At 33.5% G+C, this 24,035-nt stretch overlaps 3 protein-coding genes across 6 annotated transcripts; 2 read left to right on the top strand and 1 right to left on the bottom strand.

The window, feature by feature from the left end:
* Positions 1 to 2,364: 2,364 nt before the first annotated feature.
* Positions 2,365 to 6,030, bottom strand: LOC102610084 (histone deacetylase 8). 4 transcript variants are annotated; one of them, XM_006481478.4, is made up of 4 exons: positions 5,677 to 6,030; positions 5,006 to 5,586; positions 3,158 to 3,323; positions 2,365 to 2,643 (listed from the first exon to the last, which is right to left on the bottom strand). In XM_006481478.4, exons 1-4 carry the CDS (start codon positions 5,951 to 5,953, stop codon positions 2,633 to 2,635), a joined length of 1,035 nt encoding a protein of 344 aa, XP_006481541.1. In that variant the 5' UTR covers positions 5,954 to 6,030; the 3' UTR covers positions 2,365 to 2,632. The 4 variants fall into 4 exon arrangements, with proteins under 4 accessions (XP_006481541.1, XP_006481542.1, XP_024955943.1 ...); XM_006481479.3 differs by having other exon boundaries at positions 3,209 to 3,323; XM_025100175.1 differs by having other exon boundaries at positions 3,244 to 3,323.
* Positions 6,031 to 10,315: 4,285 nt separating this feature from the next.
* LOC102610796 (uncharacterized) lies at positions 10,316 to 18,165 on the top strand. Its single transcript, XM_015531405.3, is given in 18 exon segments — positions 10,316 to 10,684; positions 10,797 to 10,943; positions 11,061 to 11,151; positions 11,231 to 11,349; positions 11,577 to 11,767; positions 11,892 to 12,102; positions 12,892 to 13,132; positions 13,451 to 13,726; positions 13,944 to 14,095; positions 14,221 to 14,576; positions 14,826 to 14,922; positions 15,003 to 15,221; positions 15,856 to 16,098; positions 16,283 to 16,373; positions 16,376 to 16,491; positions 16,765 to 17,034; positions 17,157 to 17,360; positions 17,549 to 18,165. Coding segments are annotated over 18 exon segments (3,315 nt in total). The 5' UTR covers positions 10,316 to 10,549; the 3' UTR covers positions 17,705 to 18,165.
* Positions 18,166 to 20,173: 2,008 nt separating this feature from the next.
* Positions 20,174 to 22,503, top strand: LOC102622074 (aluminum-activated malate transporter 2-like). The gene is made up of 5 exons (XM_006481784.3): positions 20,174 to 20,472; positions 20,672 to 21,085; positions 21,192 to 21,304; positions 21,407 to 21,550; positions 21,731 to 22,503. Exons 1-5 carry the CDS (start codon positions 20,175 to 20,177, stop codon positions 22,169 to 22,171), a joined length of 1,410 nt encoding a protein of 469 aa, XP_006481847.3. The 5' UTR covers position 20,174; the 3' UTR covers positions 22,172 to 22,503.
* Positions 22,504 to 24,035: the final 1,532 nt, after the last annotated feature.

Here is a 24,035-nt window from a genome sequence, read left to right as displayed (position 1 = left end):
ATTTGCAAGGTCATCAACTTCGTTTCGCATAAGAAAACAAGATGAGGACCATGCATTTGGAGAATTTTATTGAGAGCTAGAATTATTATTATTAGACTCTTTTAAAGATAATTGAAACTGAGGCACTGAGCCATTTTTGTGGATATCTGAATGAAATGCCTAAAGTAGTTGATCATTATCTTATGTTTTATTTCAGTAAGGCTGGTTAGATAGAGGATTTCTCATTTACTTTTATCCTTTATTTTTCTTTTTATGTCTTAACGCTTGTTTTCAGTTACTGGTACTCTACGCTGGCCTTTTGGCTATTGTTTTTATGCTTTGAAAAAGCATTGTTTTTTTTCTTCTTCAAGTTGGACCGTCATGCGATGAAATTCGTAATGCTGTAGTAAGCAATCTATATAGTTCGTGAAGTTCCAATTGGTCATTTTCATTTACATCTTTGAAACTGAAATGAAGTTGTCAAATTGTGCACAGACCAGTTCAGCCAGGAAGCAGCTCAAGGATTTAAGATCCTTATGTCTGAGAGTACTTTCCACTGTTCTTAATAAGTACGAGGACTATGATTATGATTGTTATTTCTGGGACTTCTTCTTTGAGTCGGTGAAACCTTTGATCGATGCTTTCAAGATGGAGGGTTCTAGTAGTGAGAAACCAAGTTCAATGTTCTCTTGCTTTTTAGCCATGAGCAGAAGCCACTGGCTCGTATCACATTTTCGTAGGGAAAAGAATCAGGTTCCAAATATATTTTCAATTTTAACTGTCAAGACTGCCTCTAAAGCAATTCTATCCTTCATTCTAAAGTTCATCGGGAACCTTCTGAATCTTGATAATGAGTTGGATGATGAAGACAGTGCTATCAAAACAGTTCTACTTCCAAATCTTGAGACACTTATCTTCAGCTTGCATCATCTCTTTCAGAGTGCAGCCAAGTGGTAGCAATGATGCTTGCCTGGTGATTTTTTCTATTATATTTTTCCATGTGGAAATGTCTAAGAATTAAAGTTTTGAAACTTCATATTGATGAAAAATCTCTTTTTCATGTGTCTGCCGAATTTCATCTCGTGAAAATTCAAGGATTCCCCTATGTGTGTGCTCATATGCCTGTTCGTTTTCTCTCTTCTAAAACTTTGTTTTGTCATAAGTAGATCTTGGCATTCCCTATGTTTAATATATACTTGTTTAATAACCTTTTTTGGGCAAACCAAAACCCTAAAAAGAAAAAAACCATTGTCTAAAATGTCGTTTGCTTTACTAATTAAATTTGTGGAGGGTGGGAACTGTTTATCATTTTGATTGCCCACATAATTGACCTAAAATTTTTATTTTTTTAATTTTTATTTTTTTGTACCAGGAAATTTGTCAAATATTTTGGGGAGACAGTGATTAGAATTTTGAAATTGTTATCCAAGTGTATTAAAGATCCTATATCTTCTGGGGAGACAGCAAGGAAAATTGTAAATATGTTGCTACCCTTCTTAGCTAATTGAGTTAAGGATTGAGGTAAAAGTACCTTACAACTTTTTAGGATGAGTTAACTTTTTTGTGACTTCTGAAAATCATTGTCCTGCAGAGGTCTCTGTTAAAGCTGTGCAAGTTCTTCGAGATATCCTACCGGTAGCAGGGACTGAGAGTACTAAAGAAGTTCTCAATTCACTTTCTCCACTTCTTGCTTCTGCTGAGTTGGATATGCGGTAATCTATCTGTGACCTTTTTGATTCTCTTGCAAAATCCGACCCTTCTGTGTTCTCAGTGGTAATACTTTCTCTTTCTTTTCTCTATTATCTTTGAATGTACATTCTTCTTCCATGAAATCTGTGACTAGCATTTTTTATAATGATTGATCTAAAATCAGGTAAAACTTGTCTCTGAGCTGATCATGCGATCTCTTCTGTAGGATTCGGTGGCCTTGATTACGACTCTATTGTTACAGCATGAAAGGATTGGCATCGATTTATTCCATTCTATAGAAGTGGGCCATGCATTAGTCAGTTTGTCACACTGCGTGCACGATATATCATCAGAAGAAAGATGGCAACTGCAGTCTGCAGCTGCAGAGATGTCTGGTAGTTGATCAAGAATGGTATAAAATGTACCTGATATGTTGGTCTCACTTAGGGTATGAAAGTAGAGCAATTCAGGGATTTCAGCATGTCTTCCAGAGTGCCAAGAGATGTAAGGAGAGATGGGTCCTGTTTTTGAGGATGGATACCGTGTTTCAATAAACCAAAAGCATGTCGTGGAAGCTATTTGATCCAAACTAATATGATATGAACCTTTCGAAGAGAAACAGATCAGTAGATAAGTTAATGCCTAGATGAGTTACCTTTCTAGTTCTATTGTTGTGTGAGATTGTACAGCCAAAAGTAATATAATAGGTACAAGTGCTTGCATATACAGGGTCGTGAATGTGAAGCAGAAGAAGCACTATCAAATATCGATTAACACTATCAACTAATTAGTACAAACATTTTGGGAAATTTTTAACCCAGATCATATAAATTGCATACAACTGATTGAACACCGTCAACCAAGAAAAGGGTAACATTTAAAGTAGCCTTTCTAGTAATATCTGTCTTGTGATAAGTGACGAGCAATATCTGAAGGTGAAGATTGTGGACACTTGCGATCTACCTTATCCACCATCTAATAGAAGAATTCAAAGAAATTTTCAAAAGTCAACACTTCATATATGCTCAAATTCAAATGACGCAAATCTTTTGGACATCAAAAATGTCAGAAACAACATGAATGTTTGGAGAACCTTTGGATTCCTATGCAGGAAAGGGAAACAGTTAAATTTGATTATATACATTGTCATCTCCATCTCCTATTATGAGATTAACAAATCCTCCAAAAGAACGAAATAAACGAGCAAAGTAACATACAATATGTATTTATTCCTACAATCAACTCTTTGTTATTTATTTATTTATTTTTTTGTGAATTAAGAACTAAAATACACATGAATATAGTTTTACAATCTCTAAATGAGGTTTGAAAAAAGAAAAAAATCCACCATATCAAGATCCCTTTAAAAATGGTATGACATCATTTTGGTACTGTTTAATGGACTCAATAACTTTTACAGAAAATGCCTCATCCTCTGGGTAATATGCAATGGGATCAGACAATAGGGCAAGTGGGAGGTTAAGGACACCTTCTAGTGTTGCATGAAGACAATAGGCTGAGTAAGTAACATGATATCCACCTTCTTGGACAATAAGAAGACGACCACCACTGTACCTATCTGCCAGGCTGCGGACTATCCTCCCCATCTCCCGATAACCATCCATTGTCAAGCATTGCCTTCCATTTGGATCAAACTACAAAAATGCATAAACTTTTAAGAAACTACTGTGTCAACAGTTAGAGTAAAATTATAACAAATATAACACAAAAAATCTAAAAGTACATAACAGAGGTAAGCTAACTATACTTCCGTGATGAAATTTGCAAACATATAATATTTCCTGGCATAGTAACTACAACTTCTGATGTTGAAATGGATTGATGACTGAAGCTATTGATCTAGGATCTTGATGCCTGTCCCTCCATCTTGAGAAGGGATGCAGGATATAGGTAGAATATAATCTGGATGCATTTATAAAACACTGCTTGATCAGGAGGACTAATAAGGCGGAGATGTATTAGCATGTTGTTACATTAAAAGTATTTTATTAAATTATTGCATAATTTCAAGTTCTCATTTTAGTTCAATCTGACTAGGAATCATAGGAGTCATTATTAGAATCAGTTCTAGCACATGCCATAAAATATTCGTATATTTTCAACGCCAGTGATCTAAGGCCAAAAACAAGCTGTACCAATATGTTTGATGTGTCAGCTATCCATCCACCCTTAATTATACATAATAAATTCAAACTTTGGCTAAATTTGTACTACCGGAACCATTTCAATTAACACCCATGAAGCATCAGTATCTTATTAATCCCATAAAAGTATATGCTTCCTTAATAGATTTAGAAATTTACCTAAATCTTAAAATTTATTAATCCCATAAAAGTATATGCTTCCTTAATAGATGTAGAAATTTACCTAAATCTTAAAATTTAAGGACCAACTAGGAAACAACATTGTGAATGTCAGGGAATAATAGATGTCTCTTTTCTTTTATATGGCAAATAACCTATAAATAAAGCATAGTAAATCCATTAAAATTATAATATAGGACCGGAAACTCGGAAACCTTAAAACCACACTTCTGTAAACAGCAACGGTCCAGTGCACAAATGAATTAAGTCAAATAGTTCACCATGTTATACCAGAGACAGTGTGTCCATTGCAAATGCCACTTGGCAAAATAGAGGAGAGCTTGATCAAGCAAAGAGGTTGGTTAAAGGAAAATTCAGCAAAGGAAAGTGTTCAAGGTAAGATCTTGATGAAGGTTTAAGCTTGGAGAGAAGTGTTCTGCAAAGAAAAGAGGTCAACTAAAGGAAGAGCGTCCTTTCTCACTTCGGGTAAGCCTTCTACCAACATGCTTTGCTTTGGTTGCCCTATAACCACTTGAAAAATGTCATGTGGCAGGTTTGACAGCTGCTTTAAGGAGACTGCTGCTCACTTAGACATGATACCCCCCTGACAAATTGCCAACTTGGACGGCTCGATCAGATACAAGACTTTAACTATTGAGCAGCAGCCACTTTATAAGCCTAGATGATGATTAGATACCTAATATGTCACAACTCCCATAGTTTTTCATTCTAGACTCTAGCTCCAATAGGTGTCATATTTCCTTTTTTGATATCGGTTCTCTATGATACAGTTTACTTTTCAGTGGTTTGTTTCTATATGTTTCAATAATGCTGAAGTCCTTTCTAAAGATAGACATGTATAACAAGTCACAAATTGCTCATACTGAGATCTCAACTTGCATACAATTCCACAATTCTCATCTCAAAATTTCAAAAGATACTTCTTGAATACAGATCACTAATGAAGTTAAAAAAAAAAAAATCAATAAGGATGAAAAGAAAGATTAACTTACGGCACTTGAATCTTGGCCAACAACCAGAACTATCATATTAGGCTCAAATTTCTGAATGGCTGGGATAACCAACTCGGTCATGGCATGTACATATCCCCTGTCGCCTGTCCCATTAGGTAGAGGAATGTTTAAATTATAGCCAAAACCCTCACCTTCACCAAGCTCATCGACAGTACCGTTCTGTGGATGGGAAGGTCCCCAAGACCCGTGATTCATATGGAGGGAGATTGTAAGAACTTTATTTGACCGATAGAACCCCTCTGCAGTCCCATTGCCATAATGAACATCAATGTCTATAACCACAACCTTCCCACAACCCGAGTTCAAAGCCAATTGAACTGCTAAACCGGCATTATTTAAAAAGCAGTACCCGTCAGCCATAGTAGGCTGGGCATGGTGACCAGGAGGTCTAACCAGTGCATAGGCAATTTTCCCATGCCCATCAAGAACATGCTTCATTGCTGATAATGTAGAACCGGCAGCAAGAAGTGCGGCGTCCCATGAACCAGGGTTCAAGAATGTTCCATCACAGACCACTTTCCCACCACCTTTATCCGCTTCAACAAGTTCATTAATATAATCTGGAGAATCAACATATGATATGATACGATTCTTTACTAAAAATAAAAAAATAAAAAATAAAAACAGAGGAAGGGAAGAAAAGAGAGGACCTGGAGTGTGAAAGGAGAGCAATTGAGGGATTTGAGCAGGTATCCCAGAGTGCCAAGAGATGTACGGAGAGATGGGTCCTCGTTTGAGGATCGATACGATGTTCTTGATTCTGTCACTGTTCTCTGGGTGCTTCTCCAGCACTTCAAGAAAGCCCGGGTCAAATCCTGTGTCGAACAAGCCTTTTCCAGTGTCGTGATTCAGCATTCCGTCGTCCCAAAATACATTGATGATACCTTCTGCTGCTGGTGATGGAGGTTCTGAAGGTGAAGCAGCCATGGATGGACGGAAAATCAGTGACAGAGAGAAGCGGCTTTGACTTATTCGCGAAGACGGTCAAATAAAAAGTGACCATACTTTACTTATTTATAATGTTACCTAAAAATGTTACCTATTCATATTATTTATAATCGTTAATCACTTTTGTAAAACTTTTTTTATTATTTTTTTCTGACAAAAAAATAAAATAAAATTCAGAAGCCACTCGTTTTTGTTTTATTATTAATTATTGTGAAAATCATAGTAGAAATGCAAAATAAGAGGGGAAAGGGCGATGGAAAAATTGGAAACACAAATAAATTGTAAAAATGCAAATGACAATCTTTCAATCAAAGCTTCCAGTTAAGATTTCTGGTAATGTTTATTATAACTTGCATCAGTTGGCCGGAGGGCTGATGACATAGAGAAGATCCAATAGTTCATGGAAATGTCCAACAGGTGATGTTGGACACTGCCGGCTCATCAAAGCAAGTCTCATTGGTGATTTTCTTTTGAGTTGGGCTTCTGACACCCCCACGAAAGTCCTTATAAAAGTAGGGATGGCAATGGGGAGGGGAGGGGAGGGGAGGGGAGGAGACCGGTCTCTTTGTACCCATCTCTGATATTTTGTATATGTCCCCATCCCCTCCCCGTCCCTGTCAGAATTACTTGAGAGAATCCCTATCTCCTCCTTGAATAATAACAGGGGATCCCTAAGGGTCCCCGATCCCCGAATAACTAATATATTTTTTTTTAATTTTGAGTTAATCATATTAAAATAAAAAATTCAAATAAAAGTAAAGTTCGAAATATATCTTACATTAATATCTATTACAAAAGTCACATACATTAAATTAGTAAGTAACGCAACATGCAAGGGATATAAACTTCTTTTACAAACTATCATGAACAAATTAATAGTCTAATACAAAATTGTTACAAATAAAATCGAATTTAAATTCAAAATTAACTTTTTCAATGGTGGCGTGGGCACTTTATAAATGTGGACTATTCCTTTTACAACACAATAGTTAAATCGGAGCAAATCAAAAGCAAATATTAGATTATATTAGATTAGATATTAAAATTGTGATTCGCTGTGGGCAATTATAACATCTAAAATTAAATAAAAAATAGATTTAAGTTTAAAATATTTAAAGAATATTAAAATTAAAAAAAATATTTGGCTAATAGAATCTACTCGGTCTTTTTAATGTCCTAAATAAAAATTTAGAACTTTAATTAGCTAATTAGGCCTAAAAGTTTAATAATATATTAATATAAATATTTTGATATTTTTTATTTTTACCAATATTTATAATTTTATAATTTATTTACTAGTAATTTTAAAAAATTAAAAATTAAAATGGGGAAATGGGTAGGGGATGGGGATTCCACCTCATCCCCGTCCCCTCCCCGAATAAGAAATTGAGTATGAAATTATCCTCATACTCTCCCCGAATGGGAAAAATCCCCGAGGGTACCCGTCCCCGTGGGGATTTTTGCCATCCCTATATAAAAGCGTGTACCCGTTTAAGTTTAAATACACCCCATTAACAATTTTGAATATTATCGGACTTTAATCCCAATCAACCTTTGATAAATATTATCTCTAAAGAAATGCCTTCTCCCTGGTGCCTCTTGTGATCCAAATTATAGAGGCTGATTCTATTTTGCTTCTACGGTCCTACCTTGAGAATCACCCAAAGCAGATCGGTCACTCCATTTAATTTTCAATTTGGGCGTGAAGCTAAAAAATCTATGCTATCTTCAATAAGTTTTTTCTCTTTCTTTTTTTTTTTAATGTAATTTTACCTCTCCTATTCCAAAACCTAAATCATTCAAAGAAGCTATAAAATTTCACCTAATTTAGCCAAAAAAAAAATTGCCCTTCTTACGGTATTGATAATTGAGAGGGTGAACAACTTGCATGTGACTCAGCGGGTTTGCAGGAAAAAGAAAACCTAGAAACAGAGTTTGTTCTTGAAGCGGTGTGAGGTTTTAAAAGATTATTTATTGAATAAATGTTGGATGCATTGTAAGCACCGAAACTTAAAAATCTTTTGTATGTATGGGTTTATTTGGAAAAAAAAAGTTTCGGGAGAGTTTTGGTCTTTTGAAGGAGTGTAAATCGGGAGATTGTCAATTTTCCTCTTATTGTAATCAATATATATTATTTAACCACCTATTATTTTTATAATAACTAATAATCTCCCTGACAATATAAGTTTATAATATTATTCTTATTTTTAAATATACTTTTATTTATATTTATTATAAATTAAATAAATCATACAAATAGATACTAAATAAAAAATTTAAGCATTAAAAACAAGAAATATATGTTTTGATGTGAACAAAAAAATTAACAATAAAAATTTTTTTTTGCACTTTTTTATTTTGTAAACTTTTTTTCTAATAAATATTTTGTAAGATTTTAAAATTAAATGTAAAAAGTACAAGAAAAATATTTTATTATTTATTTTTATAATAATTTTTTATTTATCATTCAAGTTTTCTTATAATTAATTTTTTTTATCATTTTATAATAATTTTTTTATATATTTATTATAAGAAAATGTTTATAAAATAAAAAAGTACTAGAAATATTTTTATTATTAATTTTTTTAACATCAAAACATATATTTCTTATTTTTAGTACTTAATTTTTTATTTTAATTTCCATTCATGTGATTTATTTAATCTATAATAAATATGAACAAAAGAGTATTCGAAAATGAGGATAATATTATAAATTTATACTGTCAGGAACGTTATTGGCTATTATAAAAGCAGTAGGGGGCAAATGGTATATATTAATTAGTGTAAAAGGAAAATTGGCAATCTTCTGATGTTAATAACTCAACTCTTTTCGTTTATATAATAAATACAAGGTAATAGCAAAGAGGATATATGATTGATAGTATTTTTTTTTTATATAAACTATCATCCAATGGTATAATTAATAGAATGATGTCTAGAAAATATTCAATTAAAACATATTATAAACAAGTGACAATTGATTTGCAGCCCAAATTCCAGTTTCATGGGGCTATTTTCATATATAATATTCTAAAGCAAGATAGATTTTTCTCCAAATATTATCCACGGGAATAAATTTCAGAATTTATCTTGATGAAATTATGCATTACATTGTTAAATATATTTGTCTACATTCTGAATAAGCCTTAAATTGTAATATATTAATATATTGTAATAATACCAAAAACTTAAAAAACAAAAAACAAAAAAAACAGAGAAAACAAGTGACACAGCACCTAATGAGTCAAGTTGGGTAGGCTAGCTCCTATTTCCATAAATCAAGAACGTCTAATTCTGTCAACTAATGAAAAAAAGTTTATCATGCATGCAAATTAAAAAGATGGACAGAACACTGGCTTGCATATAAGATATAACTTTACAAATACTTGCATCTTATAGGACTTAGGCTGATACGTCATACAGGTATCTCTTATAATTAAATCATATTTGCTTGATATATATAGACCCCATTAATAAAATCTTATTTTTTCGAATTGAAGATTTAAAATTATTGGTAGATTAAGGATTTTGATGATCATAAGTCGTAATAGAATTATAGTCTTCATACCAATGAACTAGACACTGTAGTTGTTTAATTATCCTACAAGTTTTTATATCAAACAGAAAAGCACTTGCACAAAAGCTATATGTAGCTCGTAATCAAGCTCTCCCTTTCAAACAACTCTGAATTTTGAGATTTTATGATAAAAATTATTTCGAGTTTAAACTTATAGAACGATAAATTTTTAATGTCTAAATCAATTGTTTTCCTCATTTTTTTTTCAAAATTAAAAGTAGATGGGGTGAGCATTAATTTCTTTTCAACCCTTAGTTTTTTTATTAAAATAATTATCAAATTATAATTTATTATTTTAATTCACTAATTCTCAAAAATTGTAAAATTATCCTTGACTAAGTGCTTTCTCTCTTAGTGTAAAAATAGTCAAAATCTACACTAATTTCTCTCTTTTTTAATTTTTTTCTTATTTGTTAAATTAACTTTATCTTTCTCTTAATTTTCACTATAACATTATTAATTTTATTTATTATTATCATTTACAATTTGTGCTTTTGAAATTTGACAAAAAAATTCTAATAAGTTACAGAAACTTCTATTTTTTATTTTTAAATAATGGGTATTTACCCTTCTCTTTTATTTAAATTACAATAGAGTTAGAATTTGTTAATTTTTGAACAATTTTATTCATTAAATGCAATATTCTTTATGCATTATTATAAATTTTGATAGGAGAAAGAAATAGGGAGAGAAATAACAATATCACATAAGTAATTGACTAAATTATATCTTATAATAAAAATTTTAATTAAAAAAAAAGTGTGATGAAGAGTTTAATAGCGTGCTATATAATCTCACTCATTAACAAAATAAAATTATTTAAAAATCACTCAAACATACTTACGATGCAAGTTAGGTCAACTTGGACCGACAAGAAAAGACAAAACCCGCCGCCACCTGAACGACCGACTTCCCTATCGCCACTGCGGATTTTAAATAAGCCCTCCACCGGCGCCACCGCCGTCTGAATTAACTGGCCTCTCCGTCGTCGACGCCGAATGTCAGCTATCAAACTAGCCGACATGGAACAGCAGCCTCACAAGGCTCACAGAGCTCGCCAATCGGGCTCTTCGGCAAAAAAGATATCCAAATCGGAAATAAATAAACACGACAAGAAGAAACCAAACCCTAAGGTCCTTAATTTGCAACCTACACTTCTTTTTCATTACTTTAAGTGAATAACTAATATTACTCTTTTTCTTTTCGCTGATTTTAATTAATATTAATGTTATTATCATCTGTTAGGCATTTGGGTTCACTTCATCCGTGAAAGCCAAGCGATCAATGATGCGAACGGCTGAGAAAGAGCAACGTCGGCTTCACATTCCTACTATAGACCGCTCCTATGGTGAACCATCGCCATATGTTGTTGTAGTTCAGGGACCGCCCCAGGTTTTGCATAATTTATTTTTTATTTCTAAATTAATTTTGATTTCTTGATGCTTTAATTGAGTGATAATTTTGAAAGTTTTAGATGTTGATTTTTAATTTATGAAATGGTGGTGGCAGGTTGGGAAGTCTTTGTTAATAAAGTGTCTTATAAAGCATTATACTAAGCTTAAAGTACCTGAGGTTCGGGGACCAGTTACTGTTGTATCAGGTTAGGTGTTTACGTAATTTCTTCGTTAGATTTAAAACATAATGGAGTTTATTGAGAAGGATGTGACAAAATTTGTTAGGTAAGAAAAGGCGCCTACAATTTGTGGAGTGCCCGAACGATATCAATGGCATGATTGATTGTGCAAAATTTGCTGACCTGGCACTGCTTCTCATTGATGCAAGTCATGGTTTTGAAATGGTGAGATGTCATTTTGGATTATTTCTATTTGGTACGGACTTCACTGAATATTTGTGTTGATGGAGCTGTAGCTTTTTCTCTCTCTTTTTTTTCTCCATTTTTTTGATTTCCATAGCATGGTTTTATGTTGCCAATTTCATGTGGTTAACGAACTCAGCATATATATTTTTTTAATAATGTAGTTAATGCAATTTTCTGTTTTGGCGACTGGATTTTGTTTCTTACAGGAAACTTTTGAGTTTCTTAATTTAATGCAAAATCATGGATTACCGAATGTTATGGGAGTTCTTACTCATCTTGATAAGTTCAAGGATAAGAAGAAACTAAGAAAAACAAAGCAGCACCTCAAGCATCGATTTGGTACGGAGCTATACCATGGAGCAAAACTATTTAAATTATCTGGTCTCATTCAGGGGAAGTAAGTGTATTGACAGTGCGTTGTATTACGGACATCTCACTATCTATAGTAGTGAAATTGTTATCTTCAAATTATAGAAGTCTTTGAGGTTAATTCTTTCTTTTATCTTTCCCTAATCCATTAGGTACACGAAAAAAGATATTGGCAATCTTGCAGAATTTATCTCTGTTATGAAATTTCATTCTTTGTCCTGGAGAATTTCTCATCCTTATATCTTGGTTGATCGTTTTGAAGATGTTACTCCTCCTGAAAGAGTGCATGTGAATAATAAATGTGACAGAAATGTTGCAATTTATGGTTATCTGCGAGGTTGTAATCTGAAGAAGGGAACTAAGGTATGCATTGCAAACCACTTTACCTCACTTTGCCATTTGAATTTTTTTCCGTTTTGAGAATATGTTGGTAAGAAGCAGGTTCATTTCTCAACATAAGGTTATTGTTGCATATGATCCATTCAAAATTTTATGCTTTCTGGACATATGTTACTTTAAGTTTAGGTGGGTTTAGGCACCTAATTTTCACATAGATGACCATTAGACAAGGATTTGTTTATCATTCTGTCATCAACTAGAAGTGAGTTGTGATGAAAAAAGAGCTTGATTAAGCACAATTTAGAGAGATCTTCTTTCATAATAAGCAAAGCTTGATCTCATTGGGCTCATGAATGCAGTTTTCATGTGTAAAATGTAAAATTGAGCTTTGAAGAGGGTGATGAATTAGCTATTTGTAAATTTTTCAGCTTGGTTAGGCTTAAGTAACACGGAGCTTCATGCACTTAGCTTTCCAGTGGCTGATATGGTATACATTGAAAGTGCAACTTAAAGAAACTTAGGACAGAAGCTGACTAATGAGAAAATTTTCATTTGGAACAGAGTTGCAATTTACATGGCACGTTAGTTAGTATGATAGCTCTGGAGGTCATTTGTGGCTTATGGGTTAAGATTGTGTACCTTTAAAAGGAAATTTCCTTTCCAGGTTTTACGCAAAACAATATGGCTATTATGTCTGGACTTGTATTTGATGTTTGCCTTCTATTAAATGATCATTTATCTTGCTCTTATCCAATAGATTAACCATTTGTGATCTAATGTTCCTCCCTCCCCCCCCCCCCCCCCCCAAATCAGGTGCATATTGCTGGCGCTGGTGATTACAGTTTAGCTGGTGTCACAGGCTTAGCTGATCCTTGTCCCTTACCTTCTGCTGCCAAAAAGAAGGGACTGCGTGATAAGGAAAAACTTTTTTACGCACCCATGTCTGGCCTTGGGGATCTCCTTTATGACAAGGATGCGGTCTATATTAACATAAATGACCACTTTGTTCAATTTTCTGAAGCGGATGATGAAAATGGGAAATCTAACCGCAAAGGTTCACTATTTGTTTCTTTTTTTTTGTTGTTGTTTTGTTGATGAATACAAACCTTTAACCTTTACCTCTAGTACTTTTTCGTGGATCTTGGTTTGAATAATATAAAATGGAAGTACCTTTCATAGTTAGCTTAAGTGGAATAGTAAAGTTTTCGGATGATTCTTGATGATATATTCGATTACCTGTTTCTTTAAATATGCTGTTTTGAATTATACAATCTAGGCACGATAAAGAAGGCAAATATCTTATAATCTTCTATTCATCCCACTTTCTTTCCCCCTTTTTTGGGCTCAAGTATTGTTTCTTTTCTATTACTAGGAAAGTATCAAGATGTTGGTGTGATGTTGGTAAAATCGCTTCAAAATACAAAATATCCGATTGATAAGAAGTTAGAAAAGAGCATTATTTCCCTTTTCAGCCAGAGGCCTAATGGCTTATCAGATGCTACCAACAACGCAAAAGATATGGATGATGATACAGAGTATATTCATGGCAAGCAGTATCAAACTAGGGAAGGAACTTCCAATGGGCTTGGTGAAAAACATGTCGCTGAGGAAATGGAGTCCTTACATGAAGCTGCAGATGTTAAAAAGGGTGAGAAATTTTCAGCTTTGGCCTTCAAGAGTAATACCTACTTAGTTTATATATAGCAGACATGAGCCAAGTTAAGATGGGTAGAAAGGGTGTTTTGAATCATGAAATGCAATATGATGTTTATGTAGAATAATTTTCACCATATATGCCTAATTAGTTTAAATAGGTATTTTCTCTATTTTGATGTCTTTCTGTGTGGTATTTTCTCTATTTACAGAGTCCTTCGGACAATGCACGAATCTGATTCAGCTTGTCTATGGGAAATCAACACCAACATCAGCAACTTTGTCCAAAGAAGTGCAGGATAGCAGCGACAGTGACGAAAGTGATGATGATGAATTTTTTAGGGCAAAAGTAGAAGGGAATAAGGTCTGTCCTGATATTATTTGTGTGGTTATTTCCTAGATTGCCTTTTAACATTGATATACAAGTTTGATGTTAACTGAATATAATTAGTTTTTTGCCAGTCTCTAATTCCTCTTAATTTATTGCAGAAGTTGAGAGAAGTATTGGATGGCAGACTTTTCAATATGGATGAGTGTTCCAAATTTAATAGTTATGGAGATCTTAAAAGCTCAAAAGGTGAAGAAGTATATGAAAGTATCAGAGACCGCTTTGTTACAGGTGATTGGTCCAAAGCTGCTCAGAGAAATCAAGTTTCAAAGGGTAACTCTGAAGGTGATGACAGTGATGATGCGGTCTCTGGTGATTTTGAAGATTTAGAAACCGTTGAGAAACATCAAGGGCACATTAAGGATAATTCAGGCAGTAATGCAATTGAGAATGAATATGAGTCAGCAGTTGAGCGGAGATTGAAAAAGATTTCACTACGTGCAAAATTCAATGCACAATATCCTTTTTTTTTCTTCTGACTTATGCTATTTTTATTATATTCATTATATATGCATCTTCTGCTAGTGCTGGCTTCTTGACCTCCATTGATGGATTTGGGTGTGGCTGTAGTGGGATGATGCATCCCTCTTCTGTTGGTATTTTTGCTGAAAGACATTGATGAATTTTGGTTGTTGTGAGTCGTATTGGAGAACCTGTATTTTGGTTTTAGTAGAATCTGCTTTGATGACCTTGACTTTTATTTTAAGTATGATGGATCTGAATCACCTGAGAAGGAAATAGATGAAAAAGATGGGGCAAAGTTTCATTGTGGCCAGCCTAACGAAATTGGACTGGTTGACAAGGTAGACTTTTGCATGCATCATAATGTGTTCTGCATACTGCTGTTATGTTTTGAGTGCTAAAGCATGTTTGGTTCTTCCAGATGAAGGAGGAGATTGAATTTCGCAAACAAATGAATATAGCTGAGCTCAACGATCTTGACGAGGTCACTCGATGAGAGTTAGAGGGCTTCCAAACAGGAACATATCTTAGATTGGAGATACATGATGTTCCTTTTGAGATGGTCGAACATTTTGACCCCTGCCATCCTGTTTTGGTTGGAGGAATTGGTCTTGGTGAGGAAAATGTCGGATGCATGCAGGTAAGTAAGAATACTTGAATAACCTTGATATGCAGTGGTGATATACATTTTCTTGCTTTTCCCCTCATTTGGGTTGTCTTCTCTTTTTGACTTTTTCAAGTATATATAAAAAATTTGTGGATGTTTATTGGATATAACATATTTAGGTATATAGGTAATTACTGACTGCTTAGTTCAAACAACAGACTCAGACATCCTGGAAAAAAGAACTGGTTCATGAATTAGATAAAAGTCCTTTGTTCATCTAGTTAAGTTTATGCCTGATGTCATGCCCTCACTGTTGTGGGCTGTAAAGCTCATGCATCTTTTGGGTTTCTTTCACTAAATAATTTCAGAATATATTTTCATTCTTCATTTTTAGAGATTTGTAGCTGTTATAGTTTCATTTATGTCATTGTAATGAATGACTGCCGCTGCACTCCATATTTTTTTCTTGGTTCTTCTCTTATCAAAAAGATTTAATACTTATTTTTTATATAAAAATGATGGCCTACAAGTTCACAGCTAAAGTCCCTTGGATTAAATTTGGTAGAAATTCCAGATATACTCCTTGATTGTAATTTTGAGAGGTAATATCTTTGTCTTATTTCACAAATCTCTAGGTCAATAAGATTTTTCATGGCTTGTCTTCCAGGCTAGGTTAAAACGACACAGATGGTGGCACAAAAAGGTACTCAAGACTAGAGATCCCATTATTCTTTCTATTGGATGGAGGCGTTTCCAAACTATCCCTGTTTATGCCATAGAGGACCGTAATGGGTGGCATCGCATGCTGAAGTACACTCCAGAACACATGCATTGCCTTGCCATGTTCTGGGGTCCTCTTGCCCCTCCTCAGACTGGGGTGGTTGCTATCCAGAATTTTTCCAACAATCAGGTCAGCCTTCTCTACTTGTTGCTACAACCTGTCTATAATAAAATTTCAAAGGGAAACTTTCTGTGCTTCTCATGTTTAGAGCATGTTTCACCTCAGATCTTTTTTTCTTTCTTTTCCTTTTTGTTTTTTTAATTCTAATTTTTTTTTATGAATTAACCAAACATCCTTTCATTTGATTTGTCAGGCTTCATTTAGGATTACAGCAACTGCAGTTGTACTTGAGTTCAACCATGAAGTAAAGATAAAGAAGAAAATTACACTGGTTGGTTATCCCTGCAGATATTCAAGAAAACTGCACTAATCAAAGATATGTTTACTTCAGATCTTGAAGTGGCTCAATGTGAAGGTAAAGAGGTTCGTACCGTCAGTGGAATCCGTGGGCAGGTGAAAAAGGTATGAGTTGAATGAGGAAGTTTATATCCATTTTCTGGTTCCTATTGTGCTTTCTTTGGTTTTTGTCATTCCATATACTTGTTTGTACATAATAAAAAGCACAAAGTCTGTTTTTCTTCTCCAAATTTCTTTTTCCCATTAAATTTCATAATTGTTACTCAGAAAATTGTCAGAATCCTTGATTGTAATTGATGATGTTGGCTCATTATTAATATTTTTTCTTGAGCAAGTGTAGGCTGAGCCTAGTAACTTGTAATTTGATTATGTTGTCAGGCTGCTAAAGAAGAGATTGGAAACCAACCCAAGAGGAAGGGAGGGCAACCTAGAGAAGGGATTGCCAGGTGCACCTTTGAGGACAGAATTCTGCTGAGCGATGTTGTTTTCATGCGTGGATGGGCTGATGTTGAAATTCCTCGATTTTACAACCCACTGACCACAGCCATGCAGCCTAGTGATAAGATCTGGCAAGGAATGAAAACTATAGCTGAGTTGCGGAGAGAACATAATCTTTCGATTCCTGTAAACAAGGATTCACTCTACAAGGTAATTTGTGATGTGAGGCGTGTAACTTTTTAACAATGGTTTCTTCCTCTGCCCAAAGTTGATGGTTGTGGAATTTTTTAGGGTCATTTGTAATAACTTGAACATTTTTTTTTTTTTGACAGGCAATTGGGAGAAGACCAAGGAAGTTCAACCCATTGGTGATTCCTAAGTCATTACAGGCAGCTCTTCCATTTGAATCAAAGCCCAAAGATATTCCTAGCCGGAAACGGCTATTTCTTGAAAATAGTAGAGCTGTAGTCATGGAGCCTCAAGAAAGAAAAGTCCATGCTCTTATTCAACATCTTAAATTGATTAGAAACGAGAAGGTATGCATGTGTAGACCAAGAAATTTGAATCCACCGACGCCTAAGTTTAGAATTAATAGTGAAACCTATTCAGCACAATTAATAGTGTCATTCTTGTTCTACTTTTCTATTTGTTTATTTAGGCACTTAATGTGCTGCTCTGCTATTTCAAGTTGTAAGTGTTTATATACTCTATTGGGGTTATGCAGATGAAGAAGCGAAAGCTTAAGGAGGCGCGGAAGAGAAATGAAGTTGAGGCAGAGAGAGCTAAAGATAAGCAGTTAACTAGAAAGCGCCAGAGAGGAGAACGGCAGGAGAGATACCGGGAGCAAGACAAACTAAAGAAGAAAATTCGGGTACATTGAGAGATGGTTACATATATCATTTATATGCCTGACCCCCTCATGCTGGTGCAAGCGATGTGTTCATAAGCGATGGTGTTTGTGAGCAACCGTGATGGCATGCCAATATCAATTCATAGCAGTTGACGTGAAGTAAAAGCATCAATCTTCTACAACTGAATCACCATGGATCCAGCCACCCTGTGATATGAATAGTCTGTTCAATCATGGGGTTGATCATTCAGCATTGTAAGAGATTGGCGGTGATTTTTTTTTTTTTTTTTTAAGTTTTAGCCATACATAGTTCCACCATGTGATGCTAAGAAATTTACAAATTAGCCGGATTAGATTAGATCCTTCGTTAAATACTCTCCAAAGTTGAATTACTCCAGAAAATCAGACGTTGAATATAATTCGAGTATCGCGCCAGACAACACAAAATCTAGCGATTTGACTTTGAAAATAAAATGCATATTTTTCAGTCCACGTGGGGAGTTTTTTTTTTTTTAATGATATAATGCATAAAGCACCGACCATATTTATTTTTGGAAATGAATTCTGTATTTTCTCTAAAATTAAAAATATTAAAACAGCTACCATGGTTAAGTAATACCCATGTGTCCAATTCCAAAAACAGCAAAATAGAAAATAAAATAATTCAGGGAATTAGTTTCAACAAAAACCGATATATCATTTTTTTTGGTATATCAAAAAGCTGTTGTCTTATTTTATGTATCATCATTGTCCTTCATAGAGTTTTGCTATTTGCAAAACCTAAGGGCTAGTTTTATATATATATATATATTGTTTAACTCAAAACACTTTCAAAACTCAACAAAGAGCCCCAAAATAATTCTATAAACCGTAGATGTTGAAGCCACTAACATGCATCTGAATTTTGAAAATTTTCTTTTATAGCACTAACATTTAATTTTATGTCACTTTTATAGTGGAATTTGTAAAGTTTCAAAAAATCTGGATCAAAGTGTATTTTTGTCAAAATTTAGGAAAGAAGTAAAATTACATGAAACTTTATATTCCATCACGTGTGCTGTGATTCTGTCTCTGACAGAGAACAATTGAGCGGGTTTGAAGATTGACCTTAAGCCGCGTTTCTCTGCTTCATGAATCATGGTGCCCTTCGCAGTTCATACCCTATTTCCCTTTAAAAAAAGGGACCAACTAATGATAATCTTAACAGTACTTAAAAAATATTTATACAAATTTTGAGCTGTTAATTTTAAGTAATTTAATATTAAATAAATAACTGTTATTAAATATTATTTTAACTTTTAATGTATACTATTAGACTGTTAGAAGTCAACAGTTAAAGATTTGTACCAAAATTTTTAGTTAAAATAACTTAACCCTAAAATAAACTATCAAATCTTTTAAGAATTTTTTTTTTTTATTCAAGAGAGAATGACAAGAGATGGTCCTTTTTTTTTTTCCTTCCTATTTCAAATTTTATGACTTACTGTTTATGTTTTCATAGTCAGTAATATTATGAGTTTGTAAAGTCGAGAAACAAATTTTATATTTCAATTGATATGACAATTGAGGTGACATTTTCTTGTAGGGTCATGTGATAATTAGCTTTTAAACTTTATTATCTCTTATTCAACTGATAAATTTATATTGGTACCATATCATAATACAAACTTTGTAGTATGTGAGGGCTCTTTCATAATATAATTTGTTACTTCATACATTGTTGTCAAAATTTTTAATAAAAGAATAAATAAACAAGTTATTCCAACTTATTATAGGTTTTAGCAAAATATTTTGAAAATCGTAAATAGTTAGTGGTAAAAGCAAATTGTTACATTTTGGTTTTGCAAATTGCTTTAATTTCTAGCATTTTGCCTCGTGGGATCAATTCATTTGCTCCAGGAGAATGCAATAAACTGATCTTATTATTATTTATCTTAGTTTAAAATATGGTTATTGATGTAAAAACAACATGGACTTGAGCTTAGTATAACGAGTAAAATTCATCATTTTCACTCGCTTTTGCTTATCTATAATATAATAAACAGATCTTCTAAGTAGCAATTAAATAATTAATGCTTGGTAATTGATAACCTATCAATTATACAATGAAACATTATATGTTACAAATCTGATTTAGAATCTTTGTATTCCTTCTTCAGAATAAACAAATAGATAAATAAATCGGTCTTTCTCGAGTTTTCATAGATTCAAATGATCAACGCTAAAATGTGTAACATGCAAGTGGTTGACTGTATTTGACTCCATATGTCATATATGCATCTCGAGTGGAGTGAAGTACTCCTAAAATTCAATTAAATAATTAGTGTACTTGTAACATATAATTTTTTTTCCTTTATCAATTTGATTCCCGCATTTACACCATTAATTTTTTTTGCTTATAAATACTCATTACATCCGGCATCTTTCACAAGAAATACCTAATACTTCAATATATATTGTCTCTCTCAAAATTAGTTGCTTTAACTTGATCAGTACTCCAATGGAAGTGGCATCAGGATCTCATAACAATGAGAGTGCTGAACCTTCATCAAGTCATGTGCTAGGGTGGATGAAGGCCATTGTTCCTCACAGAATCATAAACAAAATCGCTGAGAAAGCAAAAGAGGCAAAGAAATTGGGCATAGATGACCCAAGAAGGATTATTCATTCATTCAAAGTAGGTCTGGCCATCACTTTGGTCTCACTGTTTTACTACTTTAAACCACTCTATGAGGGTTTTGGTGTATCTGCAATGTGGGCTGTTTTAACTGTTGTAGTCGTCTTCGAATTTTCTGTAGGTAAGCTTATCAACTCTCGTGAGATCACTATTAATTATTAACTGTGTATCATAGAGGTTGATTTTCTTCTAAATATTTAAAAGTATATTCGGCCTATTCTGGACCCAGATACCCAAATCGCCATCATACATACAGCTGATTTAAGAGTTGAAAAATGTAAATGTATTTAACATTTTTTTCTTTTTGGTAAAATTTTCAGGAGCAACACTAGGAAAAGGATTGAATAGGGTATGTGCAACATTGCTAGGTGGTCTTCTTGGTGTTGGAGCTCATTGGTTAGCTTGTTATTCGGGAAAAAATGGAGAGCCAGTAGTAATCGCAGTCTTTGTGTTTATAGTAGCTGCAACGGTAACATTTGTGAGATTTTTTCCGAAAATGAAGGCAAGATATGACTACGGGCTAATGGTGTTTATCCTGACATTCTGCTTGGTTTCTGTATCTGGTTACCGAGAAGATGAGGTTATACGCATGGCTCATGAAAGGGTAGTCACAATCGCCATTGGCAGCTGCACTTCTTTGCTTGTATGCATTTTGATATGCCCAGTGTGGATTGGAGAGGACCTTCACAATCACGTAGCTGACAACTTGGAAAAGCTTGGCAAATTTTTGGAAGGTATTTAACCACCAATAATAATTGTATTATGTTGCATATGCAAATAATGAAATTGTATATAATTAACTGATTATTATTGTATTTTTTTAATTTATCAAATTTGCAGGATTTGGAGGTGAATATTTTAAAATATCTAATGATGGCCAGTCTAATACCGACAAGTCATTTCTGCAAGGATATAAAAGTGCCCTCAACACAAAAAACAGTGAAGAAAACATGGTGGGTAATAATTAAGCTCGATCGGTCTCCTACATAAAAAATAATTATCAAGAAAATATAAATTACAATAATAAACTTAATTTTTTTAATTTTAATTTTCAGGCAAATTTAGCTAGATGGGAACCCGGACATGGTCGTCTCAAGTTCCGCCATCCTTGGAAACTGTACCTTAAAGCTGGAACCCTAACTCGTGATTGCGCCTACAAAATTGAAGCTCTTAGCAGTCACCTTAATTCAGATTATCCGGTAAATAAATAACTCATTATTACGTAAAAACACGATATGACTCGCATAATTTATTTTTATTATTTTAAAATTTTATTTAACTAATGTAGTTATGTCAGATTAATTTGTACAAAGAATTCGTAATTTTAGTTTTACAATTAACTACATAGTTACTTGACAAATGTTTTTTTAAATTTTCAGACTCCATGGCCAGAAGAAATCCAAAGCAAAATTCAAGAATCATACACAATGATAAGCTCAGAAACAGGAAAGGCCTTGAAGGAATTAGCATCAGCAATTAAAACAATGGCGAGGTCGTCATCAGTTAATACCCACATTGCCAATTCAAAGGCTGCAGCCGAAACCCTTAAATCCCTGTTCAAAATATCCGTTTTGGAAGAAGATACTGATCTGTTAGAAATAGTTCCAGCTGCTACAGTTGCTTCACTTCTAATGGATGTTGTAACATGCACTGAGAAAATTGCAGCGTGTGTTAATGATCTAGCCTCCCAAGCAAGTTTCAACAGCCCAAATAATAACAATAACCTGATTCGGGGAAATTCAAGATTACTCCACCGAGGCTCAGTACAGCCAATTTCTGGGAATGAAGGACCCCATCATGTCATCACAATTGGCGAATAATTAGCAGAAATTGAACTACAAATGATAGTGCAAGGAAGCATACTAACTCATAACAATATGATGGTCAAGTTGATTTGGCGGTACTAATCTTGTCATTGTTAAGAAATTAATTTAGAGTTAAATATTTTTTTTTCTTTGGGGAATTTTAACCTGTAAACATGTACTGGTGATCTTTCTTTTCATTTTTTTTGAGCCATCAGTTGTATTTTTCCTCTCCTTATTGTTCTGTGAAAAAAAATTTTAATGAGTACTCTTATAAAAATTAATTTTTTTTGGCAAAACTTAATGCAGCAATAAATGAGAAAACTTAAATGTAAATAGAATTTGGATCATCATCCAATGCAAGTTCTATTGCGTTTTTAACGATCTTTAATCAAATATTAATTAGTAATAGTGTAGAGTTAATATTTAATTATTTTTATATTCGTACTTATTAACCATCAAATTTTCCACATAATTTTGTTCAAGAGAGAGGGAATCTTTGTCTATAAAATAATTCATTGCCCTGAGCGTGAGAATAATTACTGTGGTAAAATCGGTGAAATACAAGTGATGAGAAAAATTACCGTGCTTAATTTTGGTGGAATATAATCAATCCTATAAGTGGCCCTTACCCAACCCACATGCACAAGTTAAAGAAAACAATGATGATACAGCCATAAAAATTGTTAAATTTTATAGAACACTTTTATGGCATGGATTGTTGATTGATTGAATTTAAGAGCAATTATAGAAGTGATTGCGGGCTCCTTTTCCAACCAACCAATCAATCCATGCCATCTAAAATGCCAACTCAGTTTCTTGAATAATATTTGTACAATCCCTTTACAAAGTTTGTGTGAGATCATACGGCATGTGCACATGCGAAATAGCAGTCCACTAGTTATGAATAAAATACAACAAAAGCATGCCCAAAATTACATTTCTCATCTCCAGTATTAAACGAAAATACTTGAAAAGCCTATCAAATTAACTAAAGGAAAATTAAATTACCCCGTTTTAAAGTCTGGCTTCGCCACTACCAATGGTTACAATTTTCTTATGAACTATTGATCTACAGTGTGATCAAATTTATTCAAGCAACGGCCGGGTGATTGGGGAGCACGATCAACTTGACAAACTGTCTAACTCAGGTTCAAGCTTAACATTTTGACTAGAAATAAGAACCTTTAGCTCCAATGCCTGGTAGAATAGAAGCCCAGCCCAATCGACCGGATACTAATGATCATAAATTAATGTATACGCCTACAATCTCAGCATCATTAGGCAAGAAACATTCTAGATGTCTCTATCGTTGCAGGTAACGGAAGTTATCAACAAGATTGAGCCATCGTTTCGCATAAAGCCAAGAGCAAAAACAAAGCTTCGTCGGAGACTCGGAATCCTTTGCCCTTGGGCTGTTGTGCTTTTTATTTTACTCTTGCGGTACCAAGATATGAATGAAACTAATGGCTAAATGCTCCATTAATCTCTACAATTCAAGTTAATTACTCAATTAGTCTTGTTTTTTAAAAAATTACTCAAAACCACCCTATTGTCACAATTGCTAAATTTTTGGGAGTACAATAATAATTCTGTCTGATATAGAAAAGTTAAAATTCAAATAAATCTAAAATGTGATGTGACGTGAAAATAAATAATAATTCAATATATTTTAATAAAAACATATATACAATGGAGACTCTTAGTGTAATTTTTTTATAATATTAGGTCTAATATATTGCTCAAATTATAAGGATTAAAATAGCATTTATATGAAATTAATCATAAAAAATTATCAAAATAATGTATATAGTTTCTAGAATCATTATCTACTAACGGATCTCTTACTAATCTCTTACTATAAATTAGTAATGGACAAGTT

Source organism: Citrus sinensis, chromosome 8 (assembly GCF_022201045.2).
Source record: "Citrus sinensis cultivar Valencia sweet orange chromosome 8, DVS_A1.0, whole genome shotgun sequence".
Lineage (NCBI taxonomy): Eukaryota > Viridiplantae > Streptophyta > Magnoliopsida > Sapindales > Rutaceae > Citrus > Citrus sinensis.
Note: the sequence above shows the minus strand (reverse complement) of the source record. Positions and strands in the feature narration are given on the sequence as shown.